Source organism: Drosophila obscura, unplaced genomic scaffold, assembly GCF_018151105.1.
Source record: "Drosophila obscura isolate BZ-5 IFL unplaced genomic scaffold, ASM1815110v1 contig_192, whole genome shotgun sequence".
Taxonomy (NCBI): domain Eukaryota; kingdom Metazoa; phylum Arthropoda; class Insecta; order Diptera; family Drosophilidae; genus Drosophila; species Drosophila obscura.
Window position 1 is genome coordinate 719,754 of NW_024542781.1, and position 14,551 is coordinate 734,304.

At 41.0% G+C, this 14,551-nt stretch overlaps 1 protein-coding gene across 3 annotated transcripts in view; it reads left to right on the forward strand.

The window, feature by feature from the left end:
* Positions 1–14,551, forward strand: part of LOC111072939 (ETS-like protein pointed) — a 66,172-nt gene that overhangs the window by 36,168 nt on the left and 15,453 nt on the right. Inside the window, exons 1-4 of one of the 3 annotated variants that reach the window (XM_041593544.1) lie at positions 1,921–2,674; positions 2,768–2,884; positions 3,295–3,498; positions 4,460–4,753. In XM_041593544.1, coding sequence (XP_041449478.1) covers positions 2,434–2,674; positions 2,768–2,884; positions 3,295–3,498; positions 4,460–4,753 — 856 coding nt within the window. In that variant the 5' untranslated portion in view covers positions 1,921–2,433. Of the gene's footprint in view, positions 1–1,920; positions 2,675–2,767; positions 2,885–3,294; positions 3,499–3,830; positions 3,927–4,459; positions 4,754–14,551 lie in introns of those variants that run through there. The other 2 variants (XM_022365024.2, XM_022365026.2) reach the window with 2 other exon arrangements.

A 14,551-nucleotide genomic window follows, 5' to 3' on the forward strand; every position in this document is an offset into this window, starting at 1 on the left:
GTCTGGCCCGCCGTCGCCTCACGTAATTTCAATTCATTCATAGATGTTCGTTTTGTTTCGTTTCGCCTTTCGTTTCGTTTTCCATTCATAAATTTACCTGGTACTCGTGCACCGTACGAGTAAACTCTCGTACCTCTCGTACCTGGCATATACCGCGAGGGTACATAGTCATCATAATAGCTTTATCTGATGTCTGCTCTTGGCTACACTGGAAAAATATAAAGATGGGCGTCGAGTCTTAAGCGATATTAAAGAGCTATATATTTTATTTGAAAGTTAAATTTTGTCCTGTGGATATTGAGCCTCCAATTTTGCCCAGTGTACCTCTGTTGCTGCTGCCGTTTCTTCTTCCTTTATGCACACACAGCACACATGCATATGGCGCATACTTATATAATTTAAGCGAGGCGGCGACGTGGCCCCCGCTTATCCATACGCTCCTGCTCCAACACACCTCCACTCCACCACCTCCCGCTATCCATTGGTCTCTCCATCTCACTCACTCTACCTTTATCGCCTTGCATTTCAATGTTCGATACATCGAACGGAAGCAGCGGAAGCAGTCGACGTCGACGTTGTTGGTGCTGGAGTTGTGTTGTTGTTACTCTGCTCTGCCTATTCTCCTGCTTGTGCTGCTGCTGCTTCTGCCAGCGTATCGGTGTCTTTTTCTTATCTTTGTTGTTGGATTTTAGAGGCCTCTACATTACCTTTCCTCTGCCTGCTGCCTGCTGCCGCTGTTGCTGCCTTGGACTGCTGCTTCTTCGTTTTCTCCTTCGGGTGTCTTTTACTTTTTTTTGTTTTCTTTGTTGTTTTTGTTCTTGTCAATTTGTCTGGAGTTTTTGTTCAAAAGAAGCGAATGCGCGTGTGAGGCAACACGAGAAATTCATTCATAAATTGCTTGTCTGTTGATCATGTGTTGTTGTTAGAGGGAGAACGAGAGTACAAGTGTGTGTGCTGGAGGGAGAAAGGGAGTGTTGTACGAGTGCGAGTATATGACGTGAGAGAGTGAGTGTGGGGGAAACCTGAGTAGATTTGCCATATGTGTGTGGGGTAGACGAGGAGATGGGGGGAGGGAGCAATCTGGTTAAAAAATTAAGGAACAAGATATGGACAAGGAGAACATGCAATAAGAGCAGAAAAGAAAAGCAATAAAAAAAGAGGAATAAATATGAGAAGAATGAAAGGCAGAATACGGAAGATTCCCTACGTTACTTCCACTTTCTTCAGTGATTCTTCCTTAATTCCTTCCCCGTTTGAATTTTCTCCTTTTCCCTTTACTCTTTTTCTGTCCCGCACCTGTTACACACCCTGTATGCCAATGGCGGGGGTGGGTGTGCAGCGTCACCTGTTGCCTCTGCGACTGGAATCCCATTACCAAAAATACAGCACCAAAAAAAAAAAAAAAAAACACGGCTTGCCTTTGGCGCTGTTTGTATTTGTATTTGCTTTTGGTTTTTTGCCTTGTTTTTTTAGTGTGTTTTTTTATCTAGCTGCCTTTTTGCCTTCTACCTCTTCCCTCTCCCTCTTCCGCTCTTGTTGTTTCTGTTGTTTTACGAGATGTTGCCGTTGTTGTTGTTGTTGTTGTTGTTCTTGTTGTTGCTGTTGTTGCTGCTGCTGCTGTCCCGATGATGGCCGTTTCCGTTCCAAACACACGCTCTCTCTCTTTTGCTCGCTGCTCTCTCTCTCGCTGTGTGGTTACGCTCTGCAGTCGGTCGTTTCGTTTCATTTTATGAATGAATTCTCGTTGCTTGGACTCTCTTCGCGTGCGCGCTCTCTCTCCAGTTGGTTCTCGCTCTCTCTGTCGTTCGCTGTCCCTCTCTGACGCTGGCGTCGCTACGGATATGCAGCGACGGACGCGATCGTTTCGTTTCAGTTCGTTCCAGCCAAATCCGAAAGATACAACAGACCCAGAGATACACAGAATTACAAAATTATACTACATTTTGTGTTTTGCGCTAAATAAATTTCCATTAATCTGTAGAACTCTAAAAATGTATCTGTGCCTGTGTCTGTGCTCTTGAGTGTAGTTGTATCGCGCGTATCTGTGTGTTTTAGTGTTTAAATAAGCTACAAAAAATCTATTAGCTATAGTTATTTGTTGACAGTGTACTAATGTGTCTGTGATATACATGCAATTAACGTCTTAATTGCAATTGAGGCTTGAGATACATTTGTATCCGACAGGCTCGAACGGGGTGACGACTCGACTTTCACTGACATTTCGGGGTCAAATGTGCGCGCGCCTTGATTGTGCCACCACACCACACCAATCAATTAGAATCAATTGAAGAACTCTTCTCTCAATCTCGATCTCGTATCTCAAAGATACCCCACCCTTGTATCCGTCGGAATTGTTTTGACATTTGACACCCACAGCGGCAACAAATCGTTAAGAAGTCAAGAATCAACTAGAGAATCAGTTACCGCCTGATTATGACCAATGAGTGGATCGATTGGAGCGACAGTCGCATGCTGCCCCCACTGAGATCCGCCCACTATAACCATCATCATCATCATCAGACCCTCCTTCAGAATTGCAACAACAACAACAGCAGCAACAATAACAGCAGCAACAACAACAACAACAACAGTAGCTATCAAAGCTTCTCCAGCAAATTCCATCTTAAAGCCCATAAACTCCAGCAGTTGTCCACCAATCACAGCCGACTGAAAGGTTTACCTCTTTGCCTCTCTCTCTCTCTCTCTTTCAATCTGTCAATGCTGCAACGGTAAACTAATCAATGTATTTCATTTCTGTATCTTTTAGATGTGCCCACTGCCTTGCCACCCCTTACGCCGGGCACCAATCGCAAGGTCAACGAGGTGCTCAAGGCCAGCTTTGCATCCTGGGAGAAGGAGGTGCAAAAGTACAACATAACCAAAGGTAAGATCTATACACTAGAGGGAAGGGTTCTTTGAAGTATCTATAGGATACCCAAAGATGTTCATTGCATTCTTGATTGGATTTTATTTCTCGCTGAACAAGTTGCCTTCTCTCCAATGACATCCCATACATGTCTCAAAGAAGTGTTGCCCAAAAAAACTATCCCTTACCCAATGAAATAATTCCGATGCGCTATCAAAATGATAGAATTAAAATATTAATAGAATTCCCACAGCAATAACAAGCACACAATTGCGCGAACTCCCACGCTCCATAATTAAGCGCCCAGCCCCAGAGAAGCCCAGAAAGAACCCCAGAGCCGGGAGGCATTAGAAAACGATTAATTTTCATTTGAATTTACATTTCTATTACTATTTTCATAAATGAATATATATTTCCATTTTCTATAGATCCCCGTGAGTGGACGGAGGAGCATGTCATCTATTGGCTGAATTGGGCCAAGAACGAGTTCTCGCTGGTCTCCATGAACCTCGATCCCTTCTATAAGATGACGGGTCGTGCCATGGTCGAGTTGGGAAAGGAGAAATTCCTGGCCATTACGCCGCCCTTCACCGGCGACATACTGTGGGAGCATTTGGATATCCTACAGAAAGGTAAGCACTACGTGAGGGGAATTTTAGTGGTCCACTGGCGCCAGCAGATACAACAAATAAGTGGAATGTACATGTACCTGCCCCAAGAGCGAAAGGAGAGCCAAAAGCCACTCAAAAACGGAAGTCTGTCTAACAAAGTCAAGGGGTTGGACACTGGGGTGGGGTTCTACAGTGGAAGTTCGATGGCAGGCGACCACTTTCTCAGCTTACATTAGAATGGGACCAAAAATGTAACAAACAAAAATCCATGTATAAAGAGTGCCTTTCAAAATATTTCATTATCAGTTATAGTTCCATAACTAAAATAGTGATAAATCGGTTAAGTTATCTTGAGCTAACGATAGTTATCGTAACCCTCGTCGTGCCTATTCTCCCTCGGTCTTTGCCTTTCAAATACCGCGACGTGACATTACAAGCAATGGAAATGTGTGAGCTCCAAGCGATAGTGTAATTTCTACATATTTTTTTAAATCGATGAAAGTCTGTCCACCCTGTACCATATCTCTGTCGAAGGAGAGGGCTCCGATTGCCCCAAAGGCGACTTCACTGTACTCCATTGCATAGGTTGGGGGACTTCAACTGCTTCACTGTTAGGACCTGTTGCGCCATTTCCATCACCCCCCTCTGTGCTCCTGCTGTCGCTTCCTGTCCGGCGCTGCCTGAAATTCGATTTCTCATCGAGGTCGTTCCCGGGTCGGATGTTGAATCAAGTGGCACAGAAAAATCCTAGAAGGGGCAGCAAGCGAGCGAAAAAAAGAGGCGAAATAAATTTTGTATACAAATAATATAATTTATTGAGTTTAAAAAGCTCTTAGTGCTCGGGTCGACCTGATTAGTGAGTTCAGGGTTAGGTATTTTTATGCTAATAACTCAATTTATTGTGCAACGGAACAGCCATTTACTATACGACCTTTTTTTTTTTTTGGGACAAACCCCATTTTAATTTTTCACATTTTCACAGATTGCGAGAAGCCAAATGAGGATATTGTGCACGGCAACTCCTTTGAGTCGTCGGCCACCACTGCCTCGGTCTGTGGATCGGACCATCAGGTAGCCCCCAATTACCCCACGTCGAACACGGGTGGCACCGAGGGTACACCCAACTCCTCGCAAACGGCGGGGCTCTCCAGTAATAATACCAGCAATAATACCAATAACAACAACAACAATAGCCGCCTGTCCTCAATGGATTATGTGACGGGAGCGGGCAACAGTGATAAAAGCAGCTTCCATCCAGCATCCTCCCAGCACAATGGTAAGTGGATTATTTCCTCAAATTTATCGTGTATCTAGGGATACATTTCAAATTTAAACTGGGTTACTGGTCTTAAAATAATCACTGACGAATCTCAACAATTACAAATCCCAAGGACCCAAATCGAGGGATCCTGAGCGTTAAGCATATGATGCTACGGCAGATACTAGGGTCTACAGTTTTACTTCTACTACGATTTGGGAGAGCTTTTGCCCCCGAAAATATCATGAAAAGGGGTTCTTTAAGCTAACCCAGTCTTATTTTTCACACAAGAATGCTCTTCTCATTGCTGTCGGAATATTTGAAGAGTTTTTGAGTAAAACAATGAAGAATTTTCTCAGAATTATAAACCAGTTTGAGCTTCAATTAAGTATTCGTTAGCGAATTTTTCAAATCGTTTGAACCATTTGTATCTTTGATTGAGAAATTATAAAATTATTTGTGTACATAGATTACGAATTATGTTGCATTGTAAAACATTTAAAAAATGTATCACTAAATGACATGCCATAGATTCTTGCAATTAAAAATTGCATTTATTCATTCTTTTTTGCCTACTGTTAAAGATGCCTTCGTTAATTTGTTTTAATTTGTGCAGTTCAGCACCCTTGATTATTCATAAATATGACAGGAAATCATCGAAGGACACTATTTTCTATCTTTAGATACGGGAAATATTTAATCCATCAGATACGCAATCCTTCAGCTCATACGCAAATAACTCCACTAATCATTCATTTCAATTATTATAATCAAATTTATGTGCAAGTAAATTTTGTGCATTCACTAAAATTACACTTAATCGATATCCGACGATGAACGACATCCGCCAATCGATGGATCGCATCAGATCGAAGCTGAATCTGAATCAGAAGAATCATTAACCGATCATCAGCCTTTGTTTATGGCACATCCTCTCGGGTGTAGTCGATTTGCGGTCAAATGATGAACGATACGAGCCATTTTGGCCATTATTCGGATCAGTATTTGGCATGTGTTTAGTGTGCATCCGGCCTGCTGGCCCCTTGAACTAAAATCAAGAGCAAATCCATAACTAAATTCAAATCGAGAGCCAATTTAAACAATTCATTTGCACATACATACATGCATATGTACATATGTGTGTACATACTCGAATATATCTTGTATCAATGGCAGCATCAGCAGATACACTCGTATCTGTCTTATGGATGCATCCACAGGGAGCGTTTTGACTTTGTTTAACATTCCATTCCCCTGTGATTTGTATTTTTAATTTATTTATGTGAAATTGAAACGGAAATTAAATTTTAAAACAAATAGCAAAATCCGTCTGTCTGTCGCTGTCGCTGTTGCTGTCGCTGGAGCCTGGCGCCAGCGTAGGCCGCGTAGAGACAGAGACTCCGCTCTGGGGCTGCGGCATATCTAAATATCTATTTAAATTGTTTACATATTAGGCACGGGAAAAGATAGACGCCAGTGGCACAGCTTGAGATTGAGATACATTTATTTAATGCGTGTGGCTGTACAAATTGGAACAGGGGAGCCGGGCAGGGCAGCAGACAGCAGGCAGCATCATCAAGCCCCCATTGTGTGCACAGGTCATCGGTGGCAGTGTCAAGATGATGAAGTATCCGATACAAAATATTGAATGATTAATCAACTTTGCCCCACAGCATGCACCCGTCTGCAGTCTCCGGCAGTCAGTCCTGTCTCCGATCCGATCCGATGAAAGTTTAGTGGCAGCAAAGCCCACTCCTCACATTATAATAAATTAATTGAATTTATGGTCTTTGACACATTATGACCATAAATGCTCAAAACATTTACATATCGAGACCCAGCGGCTGATCCAGGCGTGTGCGCGGCTAATGAAACAATCAAATCATTTGGCCAGATCAAATAACATTAAAAATTAGGGAGAAAAACACTCGAGCAGTGGGTATACCCTGTCTTTGTTGATGGTTTATGGATCTTCAACGAAAACGTTGTTCCTTTTGGCTATTCAAGAGTTTTGCTTCATGTTTTTGCTGGCGCCTATATTGAGTTTGTTAGTAGTAGTACTTCCATGCAATCGGAAATACCATTTCCGCATTGCATTGTTGAGCCTAGTAATCCTCATTTCCTAATAGTGTTTCCTTAATTTAAAGTATATTGCCAATGCATAATAGCACGCGTACTCGAGACTTGAGACTCACTTGAATCGTCTTAAAAAGTTGAGTTGCTTTTGAGTGTTTGATAACACATCGACTAGAAACCTTTTGTAATCGTAATCGTAACTTCCCAGAAACCATATCTATTCTCTTCAAATTATGAACATTTGCTGGGATGTAAACTACAATAATTACCAACAAATTTTTCATACATTTATAAAAACAAAACATTAAACATATTAAAACTAAAAATATTTTATGGAAAATATTGCAGTTCAGTTTCCAATTTTCAGTCGGGTGACCCCGACATGCAAACAAAAATTAAGAATCTTTGCTAAGGCTTCGAACTGTGATTATTTTAAAGCATGAAGCTCTGAAGTTTTGTTTTGGGGCATAAACATCCTCTAGTCTTTAGCTATCTTTAAGTGAGAGTATCTTAGACTCCAGCGTAATCCCCGTGATCATTTCAGTGGCTGTGCGCTTTGAGTTTTTCAATTTGATTCAATCATTTGTACATATGTACATAAGTATATGCACACATCTCGGTTCTCCGTTTCGCTGTTAATGTTGTCCCTGTTCTCATCATGGTTGTTGTTATTATTATTTCAATCTTGTGGATAAACCACTCAGTGGGGGCCCCCTCTCTCTCTCGTACTCTCTGTCTGCATTGGCCCGCATCTACAGAAATTATGCGGTAGCCCCGACCCTACACTCACGTGTAGGCTTTTTCTTAATTCGTTTCGATTGTCTTTTTGTCAGTCATTAATTTGTGGCATTTGCATATTATTGATGATCATTTGCATATCCCTGGAACTGTCTGGTCTGTGTGTGAAAAATTGATTGACCCCCGCGACTGTGGATACACGAGTGCTGTGTCTTTGAAGAGAGGATTTTTATTCCCTATATTCCCCTGTTGCGTGACTCTGTTGACACTCTGTTGAACCCGTGTTGCTCCCTGGATTTTGCAGTCAAACAATTATGCAGATGAGTGGCCTACAGTTTATGGGTTCCAGGTGTTTGCTTATGCCTGAAGAAGACCTTCAAGGATGGATTGGGGGGGAGGGAGGGTGCTCGGGCCTTAAAACTCACTCATTAAGACTAAAAACAAATTATGATTAATTACAGACATTAAGAATCGAGTTCATGCCTTTGGCAAACAACGTTTCCAAATGGGAAAAATGGAAACATGGAAAAACTAACCAAAAACCAAAATAAATAATAATGAAAACAGTGTCATGAACACACGCTTCACTTTTGGCCAAGTCAACCAAGTGGATCTTCTCTTCTTTTAATTTTTGGGGGCTACAGCTACAGCGTGCCCCCACCCTCTCGCCCCTTTAGATCGTGCAACACCTAAAACTACTACACGATGGTTGGAAAAATCAACGAAGCGCAAAAAAGCTGAAAATGCCTCAAAGTTTCATCATCATTCCAAAGGGGGGGTGGAGACACACTGAATGATTTACGATCTTGCACTTTAACGCAGATTTTGTTGCTGTTGTGTTGTTGTTGTTTCCCTCCTCAACACTCACTCACTCGCTCGCCTCGCCATTCATTCATTTATTCATTCATATTGAAAGTATTTTCCTTTTTTTGCCTACAATCAATATACAGACATACGAAAGATACAATAGCTCACAGATACACAGATAAGCTCACATATGAGCGCTGGATGATTGCTACTATACATCTACATCTACACACATCCATGACCAGAGAGACCCCAGACCCCAGACCCCAGAGCCCCAGAGCCCCAGAGACCCCCAGAGCCCAGGGTCTTTTCAATGTTTTGGTTGAGAGCATATCTAGGCTAGTGTATCTGTATCTTAGATATTTGCACGCAAAATTGTTGCTATCTTTCGGATTCATTGTTCTTCTTTTGGCTTAAAATTTTGATTTGTTTTTGCTGTCTTTCGAGGGACACGAGAGATCACATCCACTCGTACCTTTATGATGTCATTTCCAACTCATCCCTGGATGAAAACCCAAAAACGAATTCAAGTTTATTTCCCTTTGTTCATCTACAAAAAAAAGTTTTAGATTTGCAAAAATTCTATTGGAGTTTGTTCTCTCTCTCGCTCTCTCTCTCTTTTTTAGTGCCGAGTGTATCTGTATATTTTGTATCTGTATCTCTGGCTCTGGCTCTTGCTGTTGTTATTTTTTTATTTCTACATAATAAAGTGCCTGATGCGTGAAATGTTTGTCCAAGCTTGAAGAGTTGTTGCCATTGTTGTAAGCCTCTAGCCTGCCGCCGGCTGTTGATTCATGTTCATCATCATCATCATCATTCATCATCATCGGTCGTTTCAGCTCTATAGAACCTCTGCTCTCCTAAGTGTAGCTCAAACTTCACAGTTCCATTCCCCACTCTTCGATCCTCTGATCCGTGGATCTCTGGCTTACAGAATGACACATGTAATGCACATTCGTAGATACATTTTGTAGCGCAAGCGAATGCTGCTCTGCTCACATGTCTTTGGGCATTCTATCTACCATGTGACAGTTTGTGGAATCTCTTGAATCTCTTTCGTTCACTCTCTTGCTCTCTGCTGCTGCTGCCTGTCAAGTTTAGTTACAGTTTGTTGATTTTGAAAATGACAATGGAATGACAATCTTTTAGTTCTCCGAGAAAGACGGAGACAGCGACAGCAGACACAGACAGCAGACAGTGACATGTGGCAGACGTCATCCATGAAGGTAGACGACACAAAGATTATGCTCAACTTTTCACTTTCGTTGGCGATTTGTTTGCTCAAGTCATGGGGCACTCATGGGAAAGTTATTATGGAAGTGTTCTTTTTGCTAGAAAAAAAAGTGATGAAAATATGGTGTAGGAATTTTTGGGGAAAGTGTCTTGAAGATTCTGTGGAAGCTTTTTATCTTCCATTCTAAAGATTTATTGGACATATGTAAATATAAAGACTACTAACAGCTACATAGAATGATAATGATAATTATAGGAACAAAATAGAATAGTTTCCCAAATTTACAAAGCATCATAGCATTATGTATGTTCCATTTTCATAAGAAAATTCATCACCTAACTACTCCAATTTCCTGAAAAGTCACTCCACCATCATTTAAACTTTAGTTGAGATGGAAAAACATGCATAAATTTCCAATTAATCCCAAAACGAAAAACTTAATTATAGAATAGCAAATACAAGTATGCAAACCATTAAAAAATCCAAGTGGAGTTATCAAGAATCATTCCATGAAATTAGATATTTCTGCAGAGAAACCCCAAAAGCCAATTACCATACAATGTGGGAGGAGGAGCTCAGCAGAGATGGCAGATGGAAATTATGATCACCTCGAGAGAAGCAGCAGTACAAGTTAATATTTCTGCTCTCCATATTAATTACACTAAATTCAGCCATTAACGCAAGATAGTTTTCACCTCCCACAAATTGTTGTGGCAACAGAGCAGAACTGAACTGAACTGAACTGAGCTAAAGTGAAGGAAAACCCCGAGGAAAAGCCAGAACTATGAAGCGTTGGAGAAGAAATCTTTTTCGATACGCAACATAAAACCTAAAGAGTCATAACACAGGAGGGGAATTATGTTGATTGCAAATTTGTTAAGGTCATAAAATGGAATTTTAGTTTTAATTTCAACGCCATTTCCATTGTGTTGTGCCAAAGGTAAAAGCAAAAGAAGCGTAGAAGTAACAGAAGAAATAAAAGAAGTGGTAGAGCACTTCTAGCATATTATTATGGCATTTAGCGGAATTTAAGAGGCGGCCCACTTCGTTGGCGACTCCCAACTCTTCTCCTCTGCTCTGCTCTGCTCTCCTCGCCTTTCCAGTGCCACAGTGCCACAGGGAGAATTAATCATTCTCCAAAAGAATGGAAGTGGCAGAGGGGCGTGGCTCAAGGGGGTGTGGGCGCTGGCAGCGCCTCGAGGGCCTTCAGAAATCACATTGCCACTAATTAACATACTCGACTCCAACTCCGATCTGGGAGTATTTTTCGGACTACGCGCCTGCGCGCTTCGCTGCTCAAAGCCGCTACTGAAGTCCGGGGGCCTTTGGATTGGATCTCATGGATGGGGGATGATGGTGGATGGTGCGGGATCTGTACGATCCATGGAACCGGGGGGGTATGTGTGGCATGCGGTGCGGAAGGCTGCCAGAGCGCAGAGAGCTGTGAAAAGTCAAGTCAACGTTTTTCATTTGAGTTTTTTATGCTATTTTTCAGTCTGCGGGGTTTTTGTTCTTTAAAGACTAGAATCATACGACTGGTGCTGTCTATGTGAGATACCCTGGAATACATATATTACATATACATACATATAGAAGGATAAATACATAGAAATATAGATAGATATACGAATAAACATAATTTTCTGAATTTTTTTATTTCTAAAAATTCTTTTTTTCCCCCTTTCATTCAATTACATTGCATTATTACTTCTAAAACCCCTCCCTTGAGAGGTATTCGTTAATTCGATTAGATTCCCTTTAGACTCTGGTTCTACTGCTTCTGTTTGCTGTTTTGTTACCATTCCTGTGGTTTCTGCCTGTTGAGTGGTGGCTTGTGGAATATCTTTGTAGGTGATGCATCTATATAACCATCTCTGCTGATGTCTAACCCTAACCCTCACACTCACACTCTTCTGTTCTCCTTCTCTCAACTGCAAAAGCTACGCGGATTTTGTTTAATTTATTACCATATTCAGTGGAATCTGACGCGCGCCAAGCGAGAAGAGCAACAGGCTGGGGGGGGGGGTGGAAGAGAGCAGTCAACCGACATTCGGTTATAATAGAGGGGGTATACTCGTACTCTACTACCTCCCCTTCTATGCTCGCAGCGCCTCTATAAACCCCCACCTTTTATAGCCCTTGCCTCTTTTTCAGCCCCCTCCCTTCTCTCCTGTTTTCTCTCTGTATTCTCCTAAAATTCAAATTGGATTTTTCAGCCTAGAATCAGACGTAGTTTTGAACTGTTGCTGATGTTGCAACAACACACTGCCTGTCGACGGCAAAGTCTCCTCGAACTTTAATTTTTGATGCCCTTCTTAAAAGGGTATTATGATTTTGAAGCCCAGAGAAGGAAACCCATAGGGTAGAAGGTGCCTGGAAAGATAATTTTGTACAAAGAACACTTCAATGATACTTTGGAAATTTCAATTTCCCATGCAGATACTTTCCTATAATCATTCAAAATGAATAGAAATCTGACTAGAATAATAAACTGGTTTTTTATACGAAATCATTTTTTGAGCCCACAAAACTTTAGATATCCCATAAAAATCGTATAACTGCGATCTATAGTAAAGATCATTAAAGGGTATCCAGGTGTAGCTTTACTCTTGATGGTTTGTAGCTTTGTTTATACCTCTACGTTTGTGTTTCTGTTGTTGTATTTTTTCCATTTTATTTCGTTACGAACGTAGATGTAAATTTACGCCATAGAAAAGCCTCGTTACGGTCGAGTTCATCTAAAACAAAGAACGCAAAGAACAACAAAATGTTGGGGGAGAAAAACAACAACACAACAACAACAACAACAATAAAAAACACACAACAAAAAAAAATTAAACATTAAATTTGTATAATGCGAAAGCCGCTAATAGAGAGAAAGAGACAGGAGAGACATGCATGTGGATTGGAGCGAAAGAGATGGATGGATGGATAGAAGCAGTCCCCAAAAGGCAATGAACGAGACGTGGTGTAAATGAATGAAAGAGACGAATTGCATTTGATTTCAGATGCAAATGCAAATGCAGGCTTCGGCGGTGGTGTCCATCCATAAAGAGAAGAGAGATATATATCTATATAGATAGATGGATAGAGGTACGAACAGACGGAACGGTGTACCACCTTGAACTGCGAATCAAAAGGGTTAACGTTAACCCCATGTGAATATCTCTATATGGAACTTTGGGTTTTAAAGCTTTGCATATTCATATGTACATACTATATAAAATGTAGATTAGAGTTGGACAACCATAAATCACTTTGAAATATGGTTTTCAATGCCACGAGGGGTTATATTGGGGTTATATTCTTTGAAGATTTGAAGATGATGTGTTTGAGAATTGTTGTACATATTTTATAACAATTGAATAAAAATTATGAAAATATTGGGGGAATAAAACTTGTAAAAAAATGGAATAATAGAACAATTTAAGAAGTGAACAAAAAAAACAAACATAATACTTTTAGTAGTGGGCAGATATAACGGTCGACTGGTACTTTGTTGGTAGGAAAGGAGGCTCAGAGAGAGAGGGGCCGGATGGATCGGTATGGAAAAATCAATTTTTTTTGTCATTAGCTGAAAGGGGTGATGGATTCCATCCAAAAATATTTTAAATAACAGAGCTTTATTGCCCATTGGTCGCTATAAGGTCTTTGCTTAATTTAATAAATGATCCAAATATAATCAATCGTATCAACTATCCTAACCTTAAAGCCTTAATTAAACTCTGAATCATTTTCAATGCCAATTTGTGAAAAATCAAACATAAATCACTTGAAAAAACTAAAAAAGCTAACGAAAAGAATAATTAAATATAGTATATAGAATTAGACTGAGAAAAAGGAGTGGGGATAGTGTGGATAGGTGGACAGAGGGTTGGGTGAGGCCAGTGAGGAGTGTGTGTGTGTGTCTGTTGGCAATTAATTTGCAATCAACTTTCAAAATGTTTCGAGTATATTTGCCAAGCGACAAGAGGAGCAGCGGCAGCAATAGAAACTTTGAAGCGAGGCACTTTATGCATCATTAAGAATTAGGCAAACGAACAAAAAAAAAAAAAGAAGCAGAAACCAAACGACAAAATGGAGAAATAGTCTTACAAACAGCACATACGACACACGCACGCAGCTAGTAGATACAAATGTATCTTTGTATCTGAAGGAGAGTTACCCAACGAACGACAGAGCGAACGAACAAGCGAACGAACGATAATTATTAACTCGCAAACAAACGAAACAAATAAATAAAATCAAATCAAATGTTCGACGAATGGAGTGGAGAGACTTAGAGGGGGTCGAGTCGGTCGCCCCGTAAAGAACTGAACCAACATCCGTTGGCCAAGTCAATGAATGGAGATTGGGAATGAGTATGGGGGGGATCTCTCTCTGAGCCAAGTTAAAGCTGATGCTGAGGCTGGGGCTTTTAGCCTGAGCCTAAAACCCAAGCCGGTTCGAATGAATGAATGAATGACTGAAGGGGGTGAACAGTGAATGAGTCAATGAATGAGTGTGGCGCTGAATGAACTGTAACTTGTTTTAGATTTTGCAGACAAAACTCCTCTCCCCCCACCCCCCATTCCACCACCTCCTCTTGGGGCCTGTAATTTGGTTTTAACTCTCTTTTTGTTGTTGTTGTATTTTATTTATTTCGTTGGCTTTTCGAAAAGAGTTCACATGCGAGTGAGGAGAGGAGCGGAGACGATGGCAAACGGCGACAAAATGTTGACCGGATGTGAGGCTGCGTTTTTTTTTCTCTCTTCTTCTCTATCACTCCATCAGTCTCTCTCTCTCTCTCTCCCTCTCTCATTCATTGCTCCTTTGGGAGCCATGAGTGGTGCTCTGTCTCTCTGTCTCTCAGTCTCGGGGGCTCCCTGTGCAGACATTAATTATATTATTAAAGCAAATTTCAACGCTAAAATTAATAACTCTGATGAAATTATGTCTCAGGTTTTGTGGTTGCTTGTCGG